Genomic DNA, 25,060 nt, shown 5'->3' on the forward strand with positions numbered 1-25,060 from the left:
CACTGCAATTAAGTTACTGTAAAATTGGACTTCCGGTGGCGCCCTCGAGGAAGCAGGTCGGATCGCTCCTGCCTGTGATGGGCAAATGGACCTGTTCCAAAGGATTTTTTCGGGACCTGGCGACCTGAATCGGTGGAGGAGACTGTAGGAAGAGGCTCCCCCCCCCCCCCCCCCCCCGGGTATGGACAGCTGGACCAGAAGTGGTCGAGTGGAGCGGCAAGGATCGAAGCGGGAGCAGCAGGAACCCCAGACCAGGCGGCGAAGCATAGCGGATGGCAGGGAGCGGAGGCTCACTGGCCAAGGGAGCAACTGATGGAGCTCTTCAAGAATTGCTTCGCCGAAGTGAAGAGGGACACGTTGGACCTGATGAGGGCGGTAATGAACCGAATGGTCGAGGCGCAGGAGGTCCAAGAGCAGGCTCTCGGGGAGGTCGAGGTGAAGCTCTCCAGCCAGGCGGACACGGTAACGGAGCTGGAGTACGAGGTGGAGGAGCTGAACTCCCGCCAGAGGAGGGTGCAGGAGCAGCTTGAAGAGCTGGGGAACAGAGCCAGGAGGCAGAACTTTAGGATCGTTGGCCTCCCTGAGGGCTGCGAGGGATTGGATGCGGGTGCATACGTGATGGGTATGCTCGAGGCGCTGATGGGACCGGAGGCCTTCCCTCGACCCCTGGAGTTGGATGGGGCGTATAGAGCCCCCGCAAGGAAGCCCAGGACGGGCGACCGACCGAGGGCATTGGTGGTCCGCTTTCACCGGCTTGTTGACAGGGAACGTGCGCTGCGATGGGCCAAGGCGGAGAGGAGCAGCAGATGGGAGAACTGCGAGGTGCGCATCTACCAGGACTTGGGAACGGAGCTGGCCAAGAGGCGTGCAGGATTCATCAAGGTAAAGGCAGCCCCCACAAAAAGGAGGTTTGGTTCGGAATGTTTTATCCTGCGAAGCTTTGGGTTATGTTTGAGGAACTCCATCACTACTTCGAGACACCAGAACAGGTTTGGGCTTTCATTAAAGATAAGAAGCTGGACTTGAACTAATGGGCACTTAGTTTTTTCAGTGCTGTACAGTGCCGGCGGTCTGTTAACCTGAACTTGCTCTGACTAGGAGTAGACTTTTATTAAAAGAAGAAACTGGACTTGAACTAAAGGACTTTGGGCTCTGAGATTTTGTGTGGCGGCGGTTTGTTAAATTATCCTGTACTGTAATGTTTTATCTAAGGTTGTTTTCAGCCTGGACAGAGAGTGGGGGCTGGAGGGCGCACTGCTTAGGGTGTTTTTGGGAGATTGCAACAGGGGGGGGGGGAGGAGGAAAAGAGGAGGAGAGAGGGGCCCTGCACTTGGTATCGGGAAGGAGAGCAGAGAGGACTTAAATGGGCAAGGGGGGGGTGGTGACCAGGGATCCCCCGGGGGAGAAAGTCGCTTGCAGGGAGCAGCGCAGGAAACCGACAGCAGCAGCACCCGGGGAGGGGAGGGTTAGAGCCACATTAGTTTAGTTGAACACGTGGGGCATGAGCAAACAGAGCTGATAGGGGAAGTGCCTTATTAACAGGTTTATTCTTTCCCACTGTTCGTTTTCACTATGTTAAGGCTCTTTGCATATGGCCTTTTTTTCCTCTGTAAATGTTACAAATTTGTTTTAAATTAAAAAAAAATTGAAAATAAAAATTACTGTAAAATTTGCCATACTAGGGCACCTGTTCGGGCACACTGAAGGAGAATTCAGAATGTCCAAATCACCTAACAGCACATCTTTCGGGACTTGTGGGAGGAAACCACGCAGACACTTTAAGTGCGTCTCCTGCATAAAGACCATGTCTGATGTCAGACTCCTCAGGTGCGCGAACACATGTGACTGTTTGACTGGTCCATTCAGTCCTCTCCTATTCCACGTGACCAGCCCAGATGGGGGAGTACCCCGCCTCCTTCCCCTGCCGATCAACCATATCCCTTTTTGGGCCAGCACGTGTCACGCGACCCTCTAGGCCCACCCTCTAATGTCCACCGTCATCGAACCTTTTCCAACTGCACCACATCAACCACGCACTTGTCAGCAAAATCCACACTCCCAAACAAAACATCAACCCCACCCCCCTCCCCTGGGCCTGTTTCCTGACAATCCCCTACTGCACTCCCGTTAACTAGCTAGCATGGTGGCCCTGCCCAAGGCCTCCACAATCCCAAAAAGCAGCAAAAGGTGCACTTATCCTCAATGCACCCCCAGGCCTGCCTTCCAAAAAACCCATCAAAACAGAAGAAACACTTTTTAAAGGAAAAACTTACAGAGAACAAACAAAGAAACACTCGCACAAACTCCTCCAAGTTCAGCGTCCTCACTCTCCTGTCAGTCCATTGTCCCTTATGAACTTCATCCCCTCTTCTGGCGTGCCAGAATAGTACTCGCGCTTCAGGAAAGTCACCCAGAGGCGGGCTGGGTACAGCACTCTGAACGTCACTCCCCTTTTAAAGAGGGCACACTGAAAGTTAAACCTGGCCCTCCTCTTCACCAGTTTTGCGCCCAAGTCCTGATACACCTGCAGCTCGTTCCCTTCCCAGGTGCACTTCCTTGCCCACTGAAGGATCTTATCCAGAAAGCGATGCAGCTGCACCTCTATCACCTTTGGCGGCTCATCTACGTGCGGTCTCTTCATCAGTGCTCAGTCGACCTCCAGTGGCCAGGCCCCCCCTCCCCATCAACTGCTCCAACATTTTGGCCACGTACATGCCAGCCTCCGCACCAGACCAAAAAATACCACCTTGAGCGGGAGCCACCAAATGTGCGATCGCACACTCCATGGCCGCCACCAGAAGTCCCATATGCAGATGGTCTGCAAACACATCAAAGATTCTTCTCAAATAAGTGTTACCCCTTCCACACCTGGATAATTGTTCCCTTTTTGCCAATGCAAAGGTGATGTCATTGAGCCTGCAATCAGAGCTAGGAAGCTACATGTAACAATGTGGAGCAAGCGGTCAGTCTACTGAAGCATGCATTTCACTGTCTAGGTTCCCTAGGAGGGGGTGGGCTCCATGTTTGTGTTAAGTACTGTGTTGTGTCCTCCACAACCTTGCCAGTATCGAGGCACAGTTATTACCAGTTGGGATCTGGAGGCCACGAAGGAGCAAGAGAATGCTGCAACTGGATAGTGGGGCTTTGCTTCATTTTGAAAGCAAGTTCCCCTATTTGCGCATGGACTGACTGTCCCTACTCTCCAACCATTTCAGAGTTCTCATGACAAAGCCCCTTTGGCCTACATTACTCAATAAAGACCAACGATAACCTTCATGTCACAACTTTATCCAGGAAAAAAGTGAACTAATCACTGTTGTACATTAATTGTTTTGCTGTTGTCCTTGTCTGGCCTAGTGCTCACGCACAGTGTTGCCCAGTACAATATTTCTGGTGGAAGGTTACTTTCCCTGATGGCAATTGGGGATGGTATTAAGGATGACGCAGAGTTCTAGGCCTTGAGGGCTCAGTCCAGCATGAATGGCAGCTGTCTGGGCTGGCTAGCTGAGGAACAATAGCACAGACACGGGCTGAGTGGTGGCATAAATGCTGCCTTCCTGAAAGAGGACAGCAGATTTGAGCTCTACGGTGTCACTGCCACCCCTATGAAGCAGCACCTCAGCACTTCTTATCATATGCTGAAGCACAGATTGCTTACATGCTGTCAGTCTCCATTCCCTGTGCCACTCGAAAAATTGGAACTTTCTGCCCTGTAATTCTGTTCTTCCTACCACATTATATCCTATCTGCCAAATTTTTGCCTCACTAAATCCACTTGAAGCATCTTTGCATCCTCCTCACAACTCAAACATCCGCTAGTTTTGTGTTATCTGCAAACTTGGAAATAATATCTTTAATCCCCACATCCAAATCATTGATATAGATTGTGAATAGCTGGGGTTTAAGCACTGATTCTTCCTTAACCCATTAATCACAGCTTGCCAACCTGAAAATAACTAATTTATTCCTACTCTGCTTTCTGTGCGTGAACCAGTTCTTAACCCATGCAAGTATATTCTTTCCAATGCCTTGTGCTCTGATTTTGTTTACTAACCTCCTTATGTGGAATCTTGGCAAAAGCTTCCTGAAATATAAATATACCACATCTACCAGTTTCCCTTTTTTCTATTCTGCTAATTACATTTTCCAAAAGACAACGTTAAACATTATTTCCCTTTTATGAATCCATGTTGACTCTGCCCAATCCTACCTTTATTTTCTAAGTGAATATTACCACGTCCTTATAGATTCTAGCATTTTCCCTACTACTGAAATCGGGCAGACCGGTCGGTTGTTTCCCATTTTCTCTTTCCCTCCTTTCTTAAGTAATGGGGTCATTTGCCACCTTCTAATCTGCAGGAGCAAATCAAGAGTCTATAGAATTTGAAAGATGACCACGAATTCATCGGTTTCTCCTCGGCCACGTTTTTCAACACCTGGGATGTCGATCATCAGATCCAGGGGATTTATATATTTCTCTAGTACGATTTCATTACTAATATTCATGTCTTGGAATTCTTCATTTACCTTGATTACCTTAGTCTCTTGATTCCTCATAATTTCTGTGATCTTATTATTTTTTTTACTCCATGAAGACAAACACAAATGGTGGAATTCTTCCTAGCTCCCGTCAGCGGGTTCGATAGCGGGCATGGAGGAAGAATATGGCGGGTGGCCCAGAAATCTGTTTCACGCCAATGTGAATTTACAGTGGAATCTTTTGTTGGTGCCCGCTATGGCACGTCGGAAAACCCGCCAGAGGCTGACGTGAAACATGTGTTGCATGCACCTCTAATTTGCCAATTTATGCTGTAATATACGTCATTACTGTTGTTTGCTGGGATTTGTTTATAGCCCACCAATGTTTTTTGCCCCATTTGTTTCTTTTTTCTTTTAAAAAATAAATTTAGAGTACCCAATTAATTTTTTCCAATTAAGGGGCAATTTTAGCATGGCCAATCCACCTACCCTGCACATCTTTGGGTTGTGGGGGTGAAACCCACGCAAACACGGGGAGAATGTGCAAACTCCACACGGACAGTGACCCAGAGCTGGGATCGAACCTGGGACCTCAGCACCGTGAGGCAATGCTAACCACTGTGCTGCTTGCCCCTTTTGTTTCTTAATTCCACCCAAAATAATTCCACATCTTGATCTTTTGAACAAAGGTCAACTCTCACTATGGGCACGATTTAATGGAAAAGTTTCAAACTGTGGTCGCGAGCGGAACTGCCATGACCTTCCCGACGCGTGACCTGGCAAGACTGTCGCCGATATCAAACATTAATTGGTCCACTTAATGAGGCCCCATGGACTTCACACCACAAATAATGGTCCCTCCGGCTGAGTCGCTGGGACCGTGCCCGCCAGCTCCCCGCCAACAAGGGAGAGAAGCACTTAAACTGATTCTGCAGAGCAAACCCCACACAGCATGAAGCCATGCCTCTGATGAGACCAGCACCACGATTCGGCGGATGCCGAAATGGGCAGATTGTTGGACGTGGTTGAGACCAGACGGGATGCCCTGTTCACTCTTGGGGCTCAAAGGGTCAGCCACAGTGCAGGGCAGCCAGTGTCGCCTGGGAGGAAGTGGCACGACCGTCAGCTTGGGGAGCGCCACCAGGAGGTGCGGTGGTGTAATGAGATCAATGACCTCAGTAGGCGCACGGGTGGATTGGTACTGGCTCCTCTGGCACCGTTCCCATACAGTGCCCCGGCCTACCCATGTGCAGTGGTGCCGCCCAAGCCCCCCCCCCCCAACCTGGGTGTCCCTGCCGGAGAAGTTGGCCCACAACAGATGGGTGGCGGGGTGCCAGATATCAGAGTCCTCACCCCAGACTAAGAATGGGCCCTAGGGTGGCCGAGGACGGAGCGGTCACTGACGCAGAAGTAAGGATCCACCGGTCCCACTCGGATGACCTGTCACATGCGACTTGTTAATTCCTTGGAGACTTTGACCCATCCCTCCTACTGACCACATGTCCATTCAGCCGTAGGATCTCCACCTGGGCAGCATAATCAAAGACCATTCCCACCGGAGTTATTCTCTTCCAACCTCTTCCATCGTGCAGGAGATACAAAAGTCTGAGAACATGGACTAACAGATTTTAAAATAGCTTCTTCCCCACTGTTAACGCACTCCTGAATAACCCTCTTATGGACTGAACTGATCTCTCCACACATCTTCTCCACTGAGTAGAGCTACACTCCATATGTTTCACCTAATATCTGTGTCTATGTATCTATTGTATGTCCTATGTTTTTTTCATATATGGAACAATCTGTCTGGACTGTACGCGGAACAATACTTCTCACTCTATCTCAGTACACGTGACAAACCCCAATCCCATCCCACGGTGCTGTCCCATCTGGAGTGCCCACTCCGCTTCCCATGAGAACACCTCGGAGGGAGCTCTGAGGAGACCACCGTATTCGCGGCACGGCTGTCATCTCCACCGACCACCAGCGCAGAGACACACACCTCGGTTGGTGACAGTAGTGGTCAGGCGACTGGGGCGCATTCTGGTGAGCACTTCAGAGTTGCTCATGCACATCAGGTGGAGGCAGGAAGGTCCAGGGGGGACAACAGTCAGAGGTCTGGTGGATCCCAGGACCCAGGTGGGTCCCAGTCAGATGCTGAGCCTCTGGACCTGGTAAACCCAGAGCTGATGCAGTCAAAACGGTGCAGTCGTGACATTCAGAGGAGGGATGTCCCCGACACCAGATCCATAGCCGATTGGAGGAGTCCCAGAGGCAATAGGTGCAGGTGATGTGCAGGCAATGCGTGGCACCAAAGGCAGCACTGCTAGTGTGGCGACCGCATGGAGAACCTAGAGCATGACGCTAGCAGCATAAGGAGGTCTTCAAGGCGCGGCTCAGTCACTGACGTCTATGGCAGAGCGCCTCGACAGCATGACCCAGTCGTTGGGGGACGTGTCACAGTCCCAGGTGGACCTTTATGAGGCACTGTGGAGCATAGACCGCCATCTCTCGTCTCCGACGACGCTACTGCCACTGACTGCTCCGGTGTCTGGCCACCAGGCCTGCCAGCAGCACCACTAGAGAAACCTCAAATGGGTCCAGGATATCATCCATCCTGTGTAATATTTGTAAGGAATTGGAGAGGGTGTGAGATTGACAACCAGCGGTGTCTTCCACCCCGGATTGTCCAGTTCCCCCTTGCTCTCTTCCCCCCCTCCCCCCCCCCCCTCCCCTCCCGTCCAACGCCCAGCCCATGCACCCCCGGCTGCAGTGGGACCTGCTGCTCACCTGACCCTGTACCCCAGACACACCAGCATCGTTACCTGGACTGGGTGCTGGACCCCCCACGGGTGCACCCACCCACCCTCTGGTTGCAGAGTTGTCCCCAATGCTGGAGCCCAGCCCCTGGATGTTCGGATTTTGGCAGCTGCGTCCGTGGTGTTGCTTTCTGTTGTGTTCAGGCACAATGTCGAGGCATCACAATCTGGTTGCGATGCCCGGCAATAACACGCCTAACCACGGAAATCCACTTGGGGGTGATGAAGTGCTCACTTAACTATGATTGCCAAATCCCTATTAGCAATAGCCTTCAGAGGCCTCCCATGCCCAGTGAGAATTATGGGTGGTTGGTGGGACAGAAGATAGGCAGGGACTTGGGTTGCCTCTGTAATGGGTACACACATTCTAGGGAATGGCATGGCAGACCCATGGGCGCTGAGACCCCCTGCCCACCCCGACCGTGTCTGCAATCTTGGGGCCCCTGGGCTCATTGCCTTTGAGCAAAGGTGGCTACTCCCATCTTGGGTCACCGCAGCAACCACTCTGCCAGCTTCATGTTTTAAAAAGGTGTACGAATTGGCACCTCTGTGACCACTTGCTGGGGAGGCGATTAAATCACAGGAGGCCGTTGGATAGTGGGTCGTTCTCGTTAATTGTTGTTAATTGTATGGAGATTGGCCGTATGTGGTGATTATTGGTTTCTTGCCACACCACGCCGTGATCCTGATTTCGCCAACGGGAGCAGTCTATTTGGATCACAAACTGATCGGCAGCCGCCACGGTTCTTGATTTTGGTCTCTTGCGATATGGATGGCATGGTAGCACAGTGGGTAGCACTGTTGCTTCATAGCTCCAGGGTACCAGGATCGATTCCCGGCTTGGGCCACTGTGTGCGGAGCCTGCACGTTCTCTCCGTGTCTGCATGGGTTTCCTCTGGGTGCTCCGGTTTCCTCCCACAAGGCCCGAAACGCGTGATGTTAGATGAATTGGATATTCTGAATTCTCCCTCTGTGTACCCAAACAGACACCAGAATATGGCGACTAGGGGATTTTCACAGTAATTTCACTGTAGTGTTAATTTGAGCCTACTTGTGACAATAAAGATTATTATTATTTAACGGCCGCGTGGTGCTCAAGCGCAATGCAGCCATTAAATAGCGCCCTACAGTACTAATGCCCTTTAGATTTAAAAAAAAAAGTTTTATTGAGTTTTCATATTTTATGTCCACCAATTTATAAATTATGAAACCGCATCAAAAAACTAACCCATATCTTCGCTACAACTGTGGCCATGGCCCTTTTTGTCGGCACACATGCCCCAATATGGCCAAAACACGTATTTACCACTAATGCCCATTTTAATTGATCGAGTTACCCCAGCAACTTTCCTCAATCTCTTGTCCTTCCTGAATGTCACATACTCGTGGATATTCGGATCCTAGTGTTGGCTTCCTTGTAGTCACGATTTTTTAATGCTATCAGATTAAACATACAAATTTCTATGTGAGCTGACAATTCATCTATTTTATTGTGAATGCTGAGGGCATTCCGATTCAGAGCTCTTAATGCAGTTTATTTTGTGAACACTGGTCCTAACCGTTGACACACTCTTATGTTAGCAATCACAGTCCCTTCCTGCCACACTCTTGATTATTATTACCTTTATAGCTACCGCAATTTATTATTGCCTTATCTTTTCCCTTTAATTTACTTGATCTTCCCTGACCCCCCTTATTAAGATTAAAGCTCTCTCTACTTCCCTAGTTATATGACTTGCTGGAACACAGGTCGCAGCACGGTTCAAGTGAAGTCCATCCCAAAGGTACAGCCACCACTATCCCCAGTACTGGTGCCCGTGCCCTACAAACGAGAAGCCACTTCTCTCACACAAATCTTTAAACCATGCTCTCTAATCTTATTTACCCTATGACAATTAACACACCCCACAGGTAATCGGAGATTATTATCTTTTAAGTTTTTGCTTTTTAGTTTAGCACCTAGCTCCACTTGTTTTCCTAGTTCTATCCATATTATTGGTACTTGTATGCACCACAGCAGTTAGATCCTCCCCTCACTTTATGTTCCTCTCCAGTCCTGAGCAGATATTCTGAATCCCAGCAGCAGGCAGACAAAACAGCCTCTGGAATCTTGCCCTCAGTTGCAGAGAGCAGTGTCTATCCCCCTGACTATTCTGTCCCTTAGTACCACTACACTCCTTTTAATTCCCCCACTTGAATAGTTTGCTGTGCCATGATGTCATGGTCAGCCAGCTTGCTCATCCACAATCGGGTCCTTTCTCTTGTTCATACAAGCTGCAAGAACCTCAAACTTGTTGGTCAGTTGAAAGGACACAGGCTATTCCACACCAACCTTCTCCATCTCTTTACATGCCTGTTGCTTCACAGTGCCAGGGTCCCAGGTTTGATTCCCAGCTTGGGCCACTGTCTGTGCGGAGTCTGCACGTTCTCCCCTTGTCTGTGTGGGTTTCCTCCGGGTGCTCCATTTTCCATCCACAAGTCCCGAAAGACGGTGCTGTTAGGTAATTTGGACAGTCTGAATTCTTCCTTCGTGTACCCGAACGGGCGCCGGAGTGTGGCGATTAGGGGATTTTCACAGTAACTTCATTGCAATGTTAATGTAAGCCTACTTGTGTCAAAAATAAAGATTATTATAACTCTGAGCCGAAGCTCTTCAAGCTGCCGACACTTACTTCAGCCGTGGTTGTCATGGATTGCAGTGGTATCCAGGAGCTCCAACATTCTGTAGCCGTGACACGTCATCCATCCCGCCATCTTTAATGTGTTCATTTAAAAAAATAATTAATTTATAGTTCCCCTCTGAACCAAACCTCTCACTCACTAAACTCCCAGCGTGGCATTCTGTGCACTCTTAAGCAGCACACAGTATATTGTTAGGTCCACAGGATCAGGCTTTGAGCATTATCTAACTTGCAACCTGCTTCCGAGGGTCAGGCTGGAGGGCTCCTGACCATACCCGTGGAAACAGGACCTCCGTTCACAAGGATGATCCCTGGAATGAAGGACTTGTCATATGAGGAGCTGTGGTCTGTACTTGGTGGAGTTTAAAATGATGAGGGAGGATCCCATTGAAACTTACAGAATACTGAGATGCCTAGATACAATGAACGTGGAAAGGATAGGATGTTTCCACTAGTAGGAGAAACTAGAACCTGAGGGCACAGCCTCAGACTGAAGGGACGATCCTTTAAAGCAGATGAAGAGGAATTTCTTCCGCCAGAGGGTGGTGAATCTGTGGAACTCATTGCTGCAGAAGGCTGTAGAGGTCAAGTCACTGAGTGTCTTTAAGACAGAGATCGATTGGTTCTTGATTGATAAGGGGCTCGGGGGTTATGGGAAGAAGACAGGAGAATGGGGAGAAACATATCAGTCATTGAATGGTGGAGCAGACTCGATGGGCCAAATGGCCTAATTCTGCTCCGATGTCTTATGGTACTTTCTGACTTCAGCCACCTGGAATTGCATATTCACTGTGGAGGTCATTACTGAATGCAGGACATGGCTTCTTTTTTTAAATAAATATTTTTATTCAAATTTTTTATATTTTCTACAAACCCCCCCTTACAGAAAAAAGAAAAACAAAGAACACCTAAATAAACATCTTACAACTACATCACGAATTCCCCCAATATACAAACCCCCATTAAGCAATAATAAACACAGTAGAAAACACAAAGTACACCCCCCGCCCCGGGTTGCTGCTGCTGACCACCTCCTAACGCTCCGCTAGAAAGTCTAGGAACGGTTGCCACCGCCTGAAGAACTCTTGCACAGACCCTCTAAAGGCAAATTTTACCCTCCAATTTAATGAATCCTGCCATGTCGCTGATCCAGGCTTCCACGCTTGGGGGCCTCACATCTTTCCACTGTAGCAGAATCCTCCGCTGGGCTACCAGGGACGCAAAGGCCAGAATACCGGCCTCTTTCGCCTCCTGCACTCCTGGCTCGTCCAATACCCCAAATAGTGCTAATTCCCAGCTCGGCTTAACCCGGGTGTTCACCACTTAGACACCGTCCTCGCAATACCCCTCCAGAACCCATCCAGCGCCGGGCACGCCCAGAACATGTGGGTGTGATTTGCTGGGCTCCCCGAGCACCTCTCACACCTGTCTTCCACCCCAAAGAACCTGCTTAGCCTCGCCCCTGTCATATGCGCTCTGTGAAGAACCTTAAATTGTATCAGGCGCAAGAGGAGGAAGAATTAACCCTACCCAGGGCGTCCGCCCACGCACACTCGTCTATCTCCTCCCCAAGCTCCTCCTCCCATTTACTCTTTAGCTCCTCCACCGAGGTCTCCTCCTGCATTTCCTGGTAGATTGTCGAGACCCTGCCCTCTCCAACCCACACCCCCGAGAGCACCCTATCCTGGATCCTGAGTGCTGGAAGCAGCGGGAACTCCCTCACCTGCCGTCTTACAAACGCCCTTACCTGCATGTACCTGAAGGCATTTCCGGGGGGAAGCCCAAATTTTTCCTCCAGCGCCCCAAGGCTTGCAAAAGTCCCATCTAAAAACAGGTCCCCCATCCTTCTAATTCCTGCCCTGTGCCAGCTCAGGAACCCTCCATCCATTCTCCCCGGGACAAACCGATTGTTCTCCCGGATTGGGGACCAAACCGAAGCCTCTACCTCACCCCTGTGGCGTCTCCACTGCCCCCAAATTTTCAAAGTCGGCGCCACCACTGGACTCGTGGTGTACCTAGTCGGCGGGAGTGGCAGCGATGCTTTCATCAGCGCTCCCAGACTCGTGGCCACACAGGACGCCATCTCCAGCCTCTACCACGCCACCCCCTCCCCCTCCATTACCCACTTGTGTATCATCGTCACATTGGCAGCCCAGTAATACCCACACAGATTAGGTAGCGCTAACCCTCCTCTGTCCCTACTCCGCTCCAGAATCACCCTTCTCACCCTCGGGGTCTTTTTCGCCCACACGAATCCCATGATGCTCCTACTGACCCGCTTAAAAAAGGCCTTGGGGATCAGGATGGGGACACACTGGAATATAAAAAGGAACCTCGGGAGCACCGTCATCTTCACCGACTGTACCCTACCCACCAGGGAGAGTGGCAGCATATCCCACCTTTTAAACACCTCCTCCATCTGCTCCACCAGCCTCATCAAGTTGAGCTTGTGTAGGGCCCCCCAGCTCCTGGCCACCTGGATCCCTAGGTACCGAAAACTCCTTTCCGCCCTCTTCAGTGGAAGCTTGTCTATCCCCCTTCCCTGGTCCCTTGGGTGTACCACGAAGAGCTCACTCTTCCCCACGTTGAGCTTATACCCGGAAAAGTCCCCAAACCCCCTGAGGATCCGCATCACCTCCGGCATCCCCCCCACTGGGTCCGCCACATACAGTAACAGGTTATCGGCATACAACGATACCTGGTGTTCCTCCCCCTCCCCGGACCAGCCCCCTCCAGTTCCTGGACTCCCTTAGAGCCATAGCCAAAGGCGCAATTGCCAATGCAAATAGCAAGGGGGATAGGGGGCACCCCTGCCTCGTCCCCCGGTACAGCCGAGAGTATTCTGACCTCCTCCGATTCGTGGCCACACTCGCCACCGGGGCTTTGTAAAGTAGCCTAACCCAACTAATGAACCCCTCCCCGAACCCAAACCTCCTCAACACTTCCCAAAGGTACCCCCACTCCACACTATCGAAGGCCTTCTCTGCGTCCATCGCTGCCACTATCTCCATTTCCCCCTCCACTGCAGGCATCATGATTATGTTAAGGAGCTGCTGCACATTGGTATTCAGTTGCTTTCCCTTAACAAAACCCGTCTGGTCCTTGTGAATCACCCCCGGGACACAGTCCTCAATTCTGGTAGCCAACACCGTTGCTAACAGCTTCGCGTCCACGTTGAGGAGAGAGATTGGCCTATACGATCCACACTGTAATGGGTCCTTGTCCCACTTCGAGATCAGCGCCCTGGACATCGTCAGAGGTAGGGCCCCCCCCTCCCTCGCCTCATTGAAAGTCCTCACTAATAGAGGGCCCAGCAGGCCCATGTACTTCCGGTAAAATTCCACCGAGAACCCATCTGGCCCCGGTGCCTTCCCCACCTGCATACTCCCCAGTCCCTTAGACAGTTCCTCCAGCCCAGCCACCTGCTCCTCCTCCCCTCGGGAACCTCAGCCGATCCAAAAATCGACGCATCCCCCCCCCTCCCCTGTCGGGGGCTCAGACCTATACAGCCCCTCATAAAAGTCTCTAAATACCCCATTTATTCCCACCGTACTCCGCACCATGTTCCCCCCCTTTATTCCCTACCTCCCCCAATCTCCCTCGCTGCCTCCCGCTTCCGAAGCTGGCGTGCCAATATCCGGCTGGACTTCTTCCCGCACTCATACACCGCCCCTTGCGCTTTCCTCCACTGCACCTCTGCCTTCTTGGTGGTCATACAAGATGATCAGAGGATTGGATAGGGTGGACAGTGAGAGCCTTTTTCCTCGGGTGGTGATGTCTAGCACGAGGGGACATAGCTTTAAATTGAGGGGAAATAGATATAGGACAGATGTCAGAGGTAGGTTCTTTACTCAGAGAGTATTAAGGGCGTGGAATGCCCTGCCTGCAACAGTAGTGGACTAGCCAACACTAACGGCATTCAAATGGTCATTGGATAGACATATGGACGATAAGGGAATAGTGTAGATGGGCTTTAGAGTGGTTCACAGGTCGGCGCAACATTGGGGGCCGAAGGGCCTGTACTGCGCTGTAATGTTTTATGTTCTATGCTCTAACAGATCGAACTCGGCCTGGCGGCTTCGTCGCTCCTTGAGTAGTCCCTCCTCGGGGACCTCTGCATACCTCCTATCCACCCTTAAAACCTCCCCCACCAATCTCTCCCTCTCTCTCCTCTCCTTCTTCTCCTTGTTGGCCCTAGTGGAGATTAACTCTCCCCTAATCACCGCCTTCAGCACCTCCCAGGCCACCCCCACCTGCACCTCCCCATTATCGTTGGCCTCTAGATAGCTTTCAATGCACCCCCGGATCCGCCCGCTCACCTCCTCATCCGCCAGCATGCCCACATCCAGGCGCCACAGCGAGCGCTGGACCCTCTCCTCCCCTAGCTCCAGCTCCACCCAATGCGGGGCATGATCTGAGATGGCTATGGCCGAATACTCCGTATCCTCCACCCTCCGGATTTGTGCCCTGCTCATAACGAAGAAGTCTATCCGGGAGTAGGCTTTATGGACGTGGGGAAAAAAAGAAACCCCCCCCCTGCCGTAATTATCAAGCTCCCTGCCTCCAGGTCCGGAATCCGGCCCAACATGCGCCACGGCATCGTCCCAATTCGGGGCATATACATTTACTAATACCACCTGCAGCTTACCACTCACCATCACATACCTACCTCCATTGTCTGCCATGATGTTCAGCGCCTCAAGCGACACCCACTTCCCCACCAAAATCGCCACCCCTCGATTCTTTGCGTCCAACGCCGAGTGGAAAACCTGCACTACCCACCCCTTTCTCAGCCTAACCTGATCTGCCACCCTCATATGCGTCTCCTGGAGCATAACCACATCTGCCTTCAGTCCCTTCAGGTGCGTGAACACGGGCCCTCTTGACCGGCCCGTTCAGGCCTCTCACATTCCAAGTTATCAGCCGGATCAGGCCCCCCCCCCCCCCCCCGATTAGCCATCCTCTGATTAGCCATCCTCTTTCTAGCTTTCTAGGCCAGCCGCGAGCCTGCGCCTCCCGCACTCTCCATTCCCCCCAGCGGCAGACCCCCGCCCCGACTGTCTCCGAGCTCCAGCTCCCCTTTGGCCATTGCAGCAGCAACCAAGTTCTCCCACCGCCCCCCTCTCCCAGCTAGGTCCCCCCCTAGCTGCGTTGCTCCCCCCCCCCCCCATAGCACTCCCGTACGTCAGCTGACTCCCGCCACTCCATCGACCCCCCAGTGTGGTAGTCTCTCTCTCTTTCCCCCTCCAGTCCATCAACGGGCGCTCCTCTCCAACACCGACCTTCCCCCTGGCCCCGCCCCCTTCCTTCCCTAGCGCGGGAAAAAGCCAGCGCTTTCCATCTAACCTGCCCTCTCTGGCGCAGCTCCCTTTTGCGGTCTAATCCCAGCTCCCCCACCTCGGGCCTCCCATCTCCCATTGGTGGGCAGCACGGCAGCATTGTGGATAGCACAATTGCTTCACAGCTCCAGGGTCCCAGGTTCGATTCCGGCTTGGGTCACTGTCTGTGCGGAGTCTGCATGTTCTCCCCGTGTGTGCGTGGGTTTCCTCCGGGTGCTCCGGTTTCCTCCCACAGTCCAAAGATGTGCAGGTTAGGTGGATTGGCCATGATAAATTGCCCTTAGTGTCCAAAATTGCCCTTAGTGTTGGGTGGGGTTACTGGGTTATGGGGATAGGGTGGAGGTGTTGACCTTGGGTAGGGTGCTCTTTCCAAGAGCCGGTACAGACTCGATGGGCCGAATGGCCTCCTTCTGCACTGTAAATTCTATGATATCTATGATAATCTCCCTCCCCCCAACGGGGCCCCGACCTTCCAACCACCGACGCCCACACTCTCTCAAAACCCCCACTTCGAACCATTTCACCCTACTCCACCTAGCACCCAAGGAAATAATACAGAACAGAACATCCCCCAAAGCACAGTAACCACAGTAGCCCCCCGCGACCTCCCCTCACAACCGACCCTCAGTCTGTGTCCAACTTTGCAGCCTGACTAAAGGTCCACGTCTCCTCCGGCGTCTCAAAGTAATGGTGCCGGTCCTTAAACATGACCCACAGTCGCGCCGGCTGCAGCATCCCAAATTTCACCCCCTTCCGGTGCAGAACTGCCTTAGCCCGATTGTACCCGGCCCTCTTGGCCACCTCCGCGCTCCAGTCCTGGTATATACGGACCTCTGCATTCTCCCACCAGCTGCTCCGCTCCTTTTTACCCCCATCTTAGGACACACTCCCTGTCCACCAAGCGGTGGAACCGCATCAATACCGCCCGCGGCGGCTTGTTAGACTTGGGCCTCCTCGCCAGGACTCGGTGGGCCCCATCCAGCTCCAGGGGCCTCGGGAAGGCACCCGCGCCCATCAACGTGTTCAGCATCGTGACCACATATGCTCCAGCATCTGACCCCTCCACTCCCTCCGGAAGACCCAGAATCCGCAGGTTCTTCCTCCTCGACCGATTCTCCATGTCCTCGAACTTCCCCTGCCATTTCTTATGCAGCGCCTCTTGCGCCTCCTTCACCGCCAGGCCCAATATCTCGTCCTCATCCTCCGAGGCCTTCTGCTGAACCTCCCAAATCGCTGCCCCTTGGGCCTTCTGGGTCTTAACCAGCTTGTCGATCGAAGCCTTCATCGGCTCCAGCAGCACTGCTTTCAATTCCGTGAAGCCGCGCTTGTGAAACTCCTGCTGCTCTTGCGACCACTGCGCCCACGCTGCCTGGTCTCCACCCGCCACCATCTTGGCTTTCCTCCCTCGCACTTTACGCTGCACAAAAATTACTTTTTTCACCGCTCCACTCCTGGTCCAATCCATACAGTGCCGGGGAAATCGTACTGTCACCTTCCCACACTGGGAACCTTCGAACAAATGTCGCTGGGGCCCTTAAAAGAGTCCAAAAGTCCGTTTCTGGCGGGAGCTGCCGAACGTGCGACTTAGCTCAGCATAGCCGCAACCGGAAGTCTCACATTGCTTCTTTTTGAAAGTCCAAAACCAATTACCATGCAGTGCATTGCTGCATTTTCCCTTTTATAGGGACTTTGCTGTTTAAATTAGGGAGATTGCCTGGAACAAATGCTGCTTGGTCCCCTGTAATGTGCTTTGGATCCCTGTACCGAAATGCACTGGGTCTGCTCCTTTTGACATTGAAATTGCAGAAGTAAAATTGGTAGACCGATTTTCTGCCACACCCAACCCTTTGACAATGGGCATAGGAATGCTATGAACCACAGCCCCCATGCCTGGAAATTGGGGCAATGTAATCCCAAGTTCATAGTCTTGAAATCTAGAAAGGGTAAGGATGTGAATATAGGGAGAGAAGGAAAGCTGATTTCCCCAATAGCTAAACAATGTATATGTGCAGATAACGTGCTTTTGGGACACTTACTGTAAGAATACACTAATGCACTAAGGAAGGAGAAAAGAAATATGTTTTGGGTGAAAACTAGCCAAAATAAGTGCTTTCATTGCATATACTGATTCATTTCCTTCCTCAGACTGGTCTTCAAACGGTGTCAAACTAATTTTATGTAAAAGACTTGAATTTATTTTGCATGTTTATCTCTGAAAGTTCCCAAAAGCACGTTACACACCATGAATAACTTTCCACAAACTTCTACACAGATGCTGCCAGACAAGCTGAGGTTTTCCAGCATTTCCTGCTTTTATTTCAGATTTCCAGCACCTGTAGTATTTTCCATTTATTATATGAATAACTTTGAAATGAAGTGACTGCATTACAAGTTGATGCACCATCAATTACGCATGAGGCAAGTTGTGGGAAACAAAGTCATGGTTTTAATACTCTTAAGATGTAGCCTGTCTACTGCTGAAACCCGACTGGAGACAGGGCAACAGATCAGTCAACTATATACAACACCCAGTGGGGAGGAGCTGCAGAAGAACAACAATATATAACACTGAGCAACAATGGAACAAACAGTAACAGAGAATATATACAGCGCTGTAAGTAACAGTGGAACAACCGTGGAACTACAATAACTGGTCCACCACACAAGTAAATACAGCAGCCAATTTGCAATATCCTACAAACAGCTGTTGGATGAGTGATTTGTTTTCTTTAGTAATGTTGACTGTGGTAGTAAAGGAAAGACTCCAAGTTCCTCTTGGAGTAATGATCTTTTGAATGTTCACCCAGAGTGAATAGACAGGACATGTCTAAAGAATGGTTGCTCTGACAATATTAGCAGTGGGTTGAAGTGTCTACCTAGATTGCATGCTATGGCTGAATTTCTCTGGTTGTTCTCCCGATCTTCTGTTATAACATTTTGTTTGTATTGTTTTTCTGGTGTTTTCACTGCCCGTCTTCCACAGAAATTTCCCCTACGTGTTTAAATCCTGAAATCTTCAAATTTAAATATGAAAGTGCTATCAACAGCCAAACAGAAACAGGGGATACTTGTAAGTTCATGTTATAAGAATAGTTTGATCTTAAATCTACTATATCTGCGATACTCTGGGAAAATAGCTTGATAAAGCGCACTGTCTGAGATGAAATCAACAATAAACCACTTGGGATGCATTGCACCAGAAGAATCTGTCTATTAACAAGTCAAAGCCTGCAAAAGGAGTGCAAACCGGCTGTCGTGGTTATAGTAAATTTTGTGAGGGCCACGAAGAATCCAGCACGAGTTTTAAGGATACAAAGTAATGACATTTATGTACAATAACATATATCTATAACAGCAGCAGCAACTTCCCTTGCTGTACACTCCTTCCTGCTGGTTCCAAATTGGCCAGCTTTATTTATACTTGGAGTTTACTTATGGTTTCTCTGCCCCCCTCATTGGGGAAGCTCATACTCCCACAGGATTGTGGGATTGTCATTAGTCCCCAGCCAATGGTAAGCAGGCAGGTTATAACAGTAAAGTAACCAGTAATTTTCTTTTATGGTAGGAAGTATATTTATAATCATTTTCCATCACTTCTTGTCAAACAGGTAGAGAACGAGAAGACTGAAACGAGTGTTCTGAAGCGGGAGCACCAGAGCCTCATAGAATCATGTGATAACCTTGAGAAAACCAGGCAGAAGATTTCCCATGATTTGCAGGTGAAGGAATCACAAGTTAATTATCTGGAAGGGCAGCTTGCATCAAGCAAGAAACGGATGGACATACTTGAACAAGAGAACAAGAGGTAAAGAGGTTTTTAGACCGTGTTGGAGGATATTATCACCCATAGCCACACAGTACTAAGGAGGCACTGCTGTGTGTCAGAAGTCAGGGATGCAGCACTACTGGAAACGGTGCAGTCAGCTAGGTGACCCAAATTAGATTCTAAGTATGTCTCCACCAATTAACTATTTTTCCCCCACTCTAATGTAAAACTTTGGAATATATCCTCTCGGTAGGAAACATGTGACACCGTTTTATTGCTTATAAATATGGAGAAGAGTAGTTTAAATGTTCAATTATTAATTGGAATGAAATATTTGTGAGGAAACTCAGCGTACAGTAGTTAGCCACCAGAGGGTGATATTTAAATTCAGAAGGCAGCTTCAATTATTTTTGGAATAACAAAACAAGTTTTGATGCATAACGTGTGTTTTGTCCGAGATCTCCTGGTGGCTGTTATGAAGGTATAGCTGCACTTTAGCTTACTGGTTAAGTTAGTGAGTGGCTAAGATGTAAAGACCAGGAAATTCACAGTTTGTATTTGGCTAGTTCTGTACAAATACCAGTAAGGGTGCTACAAATGTCTTCAGTTCCCCTGCAGTGAGGAGGAAAAATTTGCTACGTTTTCTATTCCTAAACAGTATCCAATGTTCCCTATTGAGAGTGCAAATGCATGGATGTCATGTTGAAGACCTTTATCAGGTTCTGCTGTAACAATGCGTGGTAAAAGAACCTGCTGAATTTCTCTCCGTTTCAAACATAAATAACAGCTACTTGGGTTAGGTACTGAAGGCTGGTTGGCATTTGTAGAATTGTATCTCAGCAAGAGGTCGATATCTTTTAGGAGAGAGAAAAGTAGAAAAAAGACGAAGAAGATCACTAGTCAAAATAATGTGACTGCTCCTGTTATCCTTAATTTAACCTCCTAATATAGTGAAATAATGTACTATAGGGGGAAGAACATGGTCCTTGAACAACTTATTACCATTTACCCATGTGATTTAGTACAGGAATTTCCAGCCTTTTCACGTGGGAGGCTGCGTTTCAATTTTTCTCACAAATTTCCGAAAGTTAAGGCTTGACACAATTGGCTTGATTCTCTGTCGGCAGGATCCTCCATTTTGCCAGCAACGCACTCACTCCCACAGATTTACCGACAGCGTTGAAGTGCCCACAATGGGAAACCCCATTGACCGTTTGCTGGGACGGAGAATCCCGTTGCCCGCGGGGGCATACCACACCCGAAAATGGGTGCGGCGGGACAGAGAATCCCGCCCAACAGAAATCATGAATTTAAAAACAAATCTGATGTAGGAAAAGAAACAATTTGCTGAGCAAAAAAAAGTCCCAACTAGAAATTGCCAATTAATAAATGAGTAATAAAAAAAGATGACCATTAGAATGTGAAAAGGTGAGTGTGTGCCCCACTCACTCCCAGGTTCAGGGTGCTCACTCACACACCCTCACCCACTGTGAGAATGGGGGGAAGTGTCCCAGTTAGTGTAAGGGTGAATGAGAACCCCGAAACTGAGAGTGAGTTTCTCTGTCTCTCTATTTCTGTGTTCTTTTTCTCTGTCTCTCTTTTTCGTGTGTGTCTCTCTCTCTCACACTCTCACACTTTTTGTGTGTGTCTCTCTCTCTCTCTCACTCTCTCACACACACACACACACACACACACACATATGCATCCACCAACCCATGCGCACACTCCCTGCTCCCACACAAACAGGCATGCACACCCTCCACAAACACACATGCACAAGTACTACACATTCGCTCATACTCACTCATGCATTCATCCACCCTCAAACTCAATTACTCATCTTCACTAAATCGGCTGGGGGGCAAAAAGAGCGACCTTGAAGTGAGGTCTGAGGCCTTCGCGGTGCCCGGTGAGTGAAATGCCAGGATACGTGGGGTAACTGGACAAACAGCAGAAGTTGGGCCTGAAAACTGGGAGCTGGGGAAAATGGCCTGAGCCACGAGAAAACGTGGTGAGTAGAGGCCCCACATGTTCCAGCATCACTGTCTATCTTCACAAACTCGCAGTTGTCGGTGTTCATAGCCCCCTTCAATCACAGTATGTTTCCCTCCCATGCTGGTAGGCTCAATAATTCTTAGCACAGTGGCTAGCACTGTTGCTTCACAGCGCCAGGGTCCCAGGCTCGATTCCTGGCTTGGGTCACTGTCTGTGGAGTCTGCACGTTCTCCCTGTGTCTGCGTGGGTTTCCTCCGGGTGCTCCGGTTTTCTCCCACAAATCCCTGAAGACTTGCTGTTAGGTAATTTGGACATTCTGAATTCTCCCTCAGTGTACCCGAACAGGCGCTGGAGTATGGGGACTAGAGGATTTTCACAGTAACATAATTACAGCGTTAATGTAAACCTACTTGTGACAACAATAAAGATTATTTCAAAGTCTGAGTGACGTTTGATGCCTTTCAGCAACAAACACAGTGGAGAAACCCACTGCATATGGAGGAACAGTCCCCTGCAGAAATCTTCAAACTCATTGACTCGTCTTACCTGCATTTCAGCCATTACTCTGTGGGCCACATGGAAGGGCTATTGCGGCCTGTGGGTTGGACAAGCCTGATCTAATATGTAAAGAGTGTGGTATATAAGACAGAAGTAGTTATAAACTCTAAAATACAATTGGTCGCTTGATTTCATATTGCACAGCCATTTTTGGGAATTTGGGGAAATATTGATGCAGGGAATTAAAACAATCTTAAGGTATGGCACAATTATCTTAATGCCCAAGTAAGCTGATGCAGACAAGTCATCGTGTATCTCACTTTTTATTTTGTAGATAGGCATTGCTACTTTTGAAAAACTTCACTAAGACTTTCAAATGAAACAAAGAATTATTTTTACTTCTGTGACTAAAAGGTCAATTAGATCGGACTTTAATCTAATAACTTACTCTTGTTTAATTTTTTAAATAGATACAATTCTGAACTTGAGCGAAGCCAGCAGATTGCAACGCCAGCAGATGTACAACCTAGAACACCACAAAGAAACCTCTCTGGACCAATGACACCAATTAAAAATGTTGCTGGTAAGCTTACTATTTGGTATTATTGTTTTAAAGGTTTGAACATTGCAAAATAAATCAGGGGCGGGATTTTCCGGCCCTCCAGCCCCGTGTTTCTCTGCAGTGGGATTCTCTTTTCCTGCCATTATCAATAGGATTTTCCATTGAAGCTACCCCATGCTGCCAAGAAGCTGCAGGAAGGGGTGCGCTGCTGGTGGGACCAGAGAATCTGGTCCAGTGAATAGGCGGAGAGTTCCAGCCCAGAAGTCTTCTTGGCATTGGCTTATGGGTAGCGCACCCGCTTTTGAGATAGATGGTTATGCATCAAACCCTATTCAAGACTTGAGCATGTAATCTAGGCGGTCTTTTAAAAAAATAAATTTATAGAGTGCCCACTTTTTTTCCAATTCAGGGGCAATTTAGCATTGCCAATTTACCTACGCTGCACATCTTTTGGGTTGTTGGAGTGAGGTCCACGCATACACGGGGAGAATGTGCAAACGCCACACGGACAGTGACCCGGGGCCGGGATCAAATCCAGAAAACGGGCCTGGCACGATGGAGAATCCCACCCGGGATTTCTGCTCTGTATTGGGAATGCCAAGTGGTGCATTTAAAATGAACAGATACAGCAATTCTACGAATTGGAGAACACAGCCCTACTAATCTTGCAGAATGTACAAAAATGTTAGATTTTTTGTTAATGCTGGTGAAGCACTATTAGAGGAGGTTATTTGGTGCCAGGTCATTTTGATGATTTACTTACAGATTCAAAACTGGAGGAACTGCAGGAAAAATATAATAAAGAAATGGAAGAAAGAAGGCGATTGGAAAGTGAACTAAAAATAATTCAGACCAAGGTGAGACAAATCTTTTATGTCCACCGAAGAGAATCTTTCTGGAAATACACAGCAGATCTGTTGGCATTTAGTAAGCTAAGAAAGGTGGTAACAGAACTGAGAACTGTTGCACTTTTGGTGAAAGTGTCTCCACCTGTAAATTAATTTGAATGCTCATTTTTGAGATGCTTATAGATAGTGCTTTTGTTTTCCCTTCTATACCTATTTTGTCTCCTGTTAATTCCTTGGTTTAATGTAGCATTTTCATGGAATAGATTATCATAGAATCCCTACAGTGCAGAAGGAGGCCATTTGGTCCATCAAGTCTACATGAACCCTCTGAAAGAGCACTCTACCCAGGTCCTTTCCCCGCCCTATCCTGTACTTCCCTGGACACTAAGGGGCAATTTAGCATGTATATACCTAACCTGCATATCAATGGAGAGGAAAGAGAAAATGCTGGAAAATCTCAACAGGCCTGGCAGCATCTGTAGGGAGAGAAAAGAGCTAATGTTTCGAGTCCGATGACTCTTTGTCAAAGCTCGGAAACTGGAGCACCACGCAGAGGAAGAACATACGAACTCCACACAGTCACCCAAGATTAGACACTAACTTGAGTCCTTGGCGCTGTGAGGCAACAGTGCTAACCAGTGTGTCACTGAGCTGATGAAAGGTCACAGACCTGAAATGTTCAGATTTTATTTCTGATTTCCAGCATGTGAAATATATTGTTTCTTGCTATCCAGACCTTTAAAGAAAAAGTTTTAATTGGTTGGTCATGAAAAATGAGCAGTGATGTATTGTCAAACCATTTTACACGTAGCCCAATTTTATTTTTCTATTGCCTTCAATTGGGATTTTTAAAAATGGGTCTGAGTGGAAAGTGGCATTTCTTGTTGGCTGTTTTTGTGCCAGTACCCAAGACCATAGAATCATAGAATTTACAGTGGAGAAGGAGGCCATTCGGCCCATCGAGTCTGCACCAGCTCTTGGAAAGAGCACCCTACCCAAGGTCCACACCTCCACCCTATCCCCATAAACCAGTAACTCCACCCAACACTAAGGGCAATTTTGGACACTATGGGCAATTTAGCATGGCCAATCCACCTAGCCTGCACATCTTTGGACTGTGGGAGGAAACCGGAGCACCCGGAGTAAACTCACGCACACACTGGGAGGATGTGCAGACTCCGCACAGACAGTGACCCAAGCCGGGAATCGAACCTGGGACCCTGGAGCTGTGAAACAATTGTGCTATTCACAATGCTACTGTGCTGCCCAGTTTCACCATAGCTTTTCACTTCCATTTGACTACTACTTGTATACTGTAAGACATTCAATCATACAGTGACATTAGAATGTGAATCATATTTATATAGTTTTCTCTCCTTACATTTATAAACTAAATTTAGAGTACCCAATTCTTTTTAACAATTAGGGCAATTTAGCATGGCCAATTCACCTACCCTGCACATGCTTTTTGGGTTGTGGGATTGAGACCCACGCAGACATGGGGAGAATGTGCAAACTCCACACGGATGGTGACCGGGGGCCGGGATTGAACCCGGGTCCTTGGAGCCATGAGGCAGCAGTGTTGACCACTGCGCCACCATGCTGCCCTTTTTCTTTCCTTACATTAACAAAAATGGGATTGACTTTGAGAACTATGTTGGTTTTCATTTTCTTTATCCCTTGAATGATGAGTGCAAATAAGTTGCTGATGAATTTGAAATATCACCGTTCTTTCATCAGGCCTTTGTCACTTCATCTCTGCTCTGTGTATCCATCTGTTAAGTTACTCTATTACTCTTCAGAAATGATGTGGAGGTGCTGGCGTTGGACTGGGGTGGACACAGTAAGAAGTCTTACAACACATGTTAAAGTCCATTAGGTTTCGAAGATTTGTGGACTGGGTAAAGCTACTGTACAAGGAGCCGAGGGAGAGTGTCTGCACAAATAACATCAACTCGGGATACTTTTCTCTCCACCGTGAGACTAGGCAGGGATGTCCTATGTCTCCCCTGCTGTTTGCATTCGCAATTGAGCCATTGCGTTAAGAAGTTTGGGGGTATGGAAAGGGATAGT

The 25,060-nt window shown here is 49.0% G+C and overlaps 1 protein-coding gene across 6 annotated transcripts in view; it reads left to right on the forward strand.

Moving 5' to 3' along the window:
* The window catches only part of cenpf (centromere protein F), a 133,920-nt gene that overhangs the window by 12,332 nt on the left and 96,528 nt on the right, over positions 1–25,060 (forward strand). For all 6 annotated transcript variants that reach the window (XM_072509026.1, XM_072509042.1, XM_072509051.1 and 3 more), the window contains exons 3-5: positions 18,927–19,123; positions 22,048–22,160; positions 22,905–22,996. In XM_072509026.1, coding sequence (XP_072365127.1) covers positions 18,927–19,123; positions 22,048–22,160; positions 22,905–22,996 — 402 coding nt within the window. The remainder of the gene's footprint in view (positions 1–18,926; positions 19,124–22,047; positions 22,161–22,904; positions 22,997–25,060) is intronic.

The sequence above is a fragment of the Scyliorhinus torazame genome, chromosome 1 (genome assembly GCF_047496885.1).
Source record: "Scyliorhinus torazame isolate Kashiwa2021f chromosome 1, sScyTor2.1, whole genome shotgun sequence".
In the NCBI taxonomy this organism is placed as follows: Eukaryota; Metazoa; Chordata; class Chondrichthyes; order Carcharhiniformes; family Scyliorhinidae; genus Scyliorhinus; species Scyliorhinus torazame.